At 39.9% G+C, this 776-nt stretch overlaps 1 protein-coding gene across 1 annotated transcript in view; it reads left to right on the plus strand.

Annotated features, from left to right (window-relative positions):
- Positions 1 to 776, plus strand: part of LOC119592456 — a gene marked incomplete in the record, with an annotated part of 32168 nt that overhangs the window by 21411 nt on the left and 9981 nt on the right. Inside the window, 2 exon segments of the mRNA XM_037941278.1 lie at positions 33 to 224; positions 431 to 585. Coding sequence (XP_037797206.1) covers positions 33 to 224; positions 431 to 585 — 347 coding nt within the window.

Here is a 776-nt window from a genome sequence, read left to right on the forward strand (position 1 = left end):
TAACCAGTTTTTTTCCTCCTGTACATAACTAGCACGAGGACACGCATCCTCTCACCAAGACTAAGGCAGTTAATGCTTCAGCTGAGGACAGAAAAAGAAAACTAGAAGACCGGAATGAACCAGAAAGATCGAAGAAGAAAAAAACAGATACATTCCTAGAGCAGTCATGCGTTCAGCCACGCAAGGTAGAGACAGAAGATGCTGGCTGCAACAAAACCATATGGGTAAGTTGGCCAGACTGCATGGTGCGTGGGAAGTAGACCTAGTTGCATGGGAGTGGGCCTGGCTGCTTGGTATGAGTAAAAGTAAGCCCAGTGATATGACACCCAATATATAATGAAAATTTATTATTTAGGAGAGGGTTATAAAGCATTATTCCAGTTTCTGTATGTTATTCATGGATGTCTCTCCGATTTTGGTTGCCTTTCAGAATGTGAGCAGTATTACAGGGAAAGCGATTTTGGAAGAGCTTGAGAAAAATGCCACGTCCCTGAATGTTGACATATCCGTTGCAGCAAAAAGCCTCGTCATTGCACAGGTCAAATTGATGGCAGGGCTGGCAAGGGATGGAGAGAACTTTGACAGGTGCCTATTGTCAGATTTTGAGCAGGGGTAAAAGGTATCATAATAAAGGAAAGGTTTAAACTGATAAATGATATTGAACTGATAGAGGGTAAAATGAAAATAGAAGCAATGAAAATAATAATCTAAAACATTATCTAAGACATAATGAAACTGTAATGCAACCAATGATATAAGATAGTCTTTACTAGTTA

This window comes from Penaeus monodon, chromosome 30 (genome assembly GCF_015228065.2).
Source record: "Penaeus monodon isolate SGIC_2016 chromosome 30, NSTDA_Pmon_1, whole genome shotgun sequence".
NCBI lineage: Eukaryota > Metazoa > Arthropoda > Malacostraca > Decapoda > Penaeidae > Penaeus > Penaeus monodon.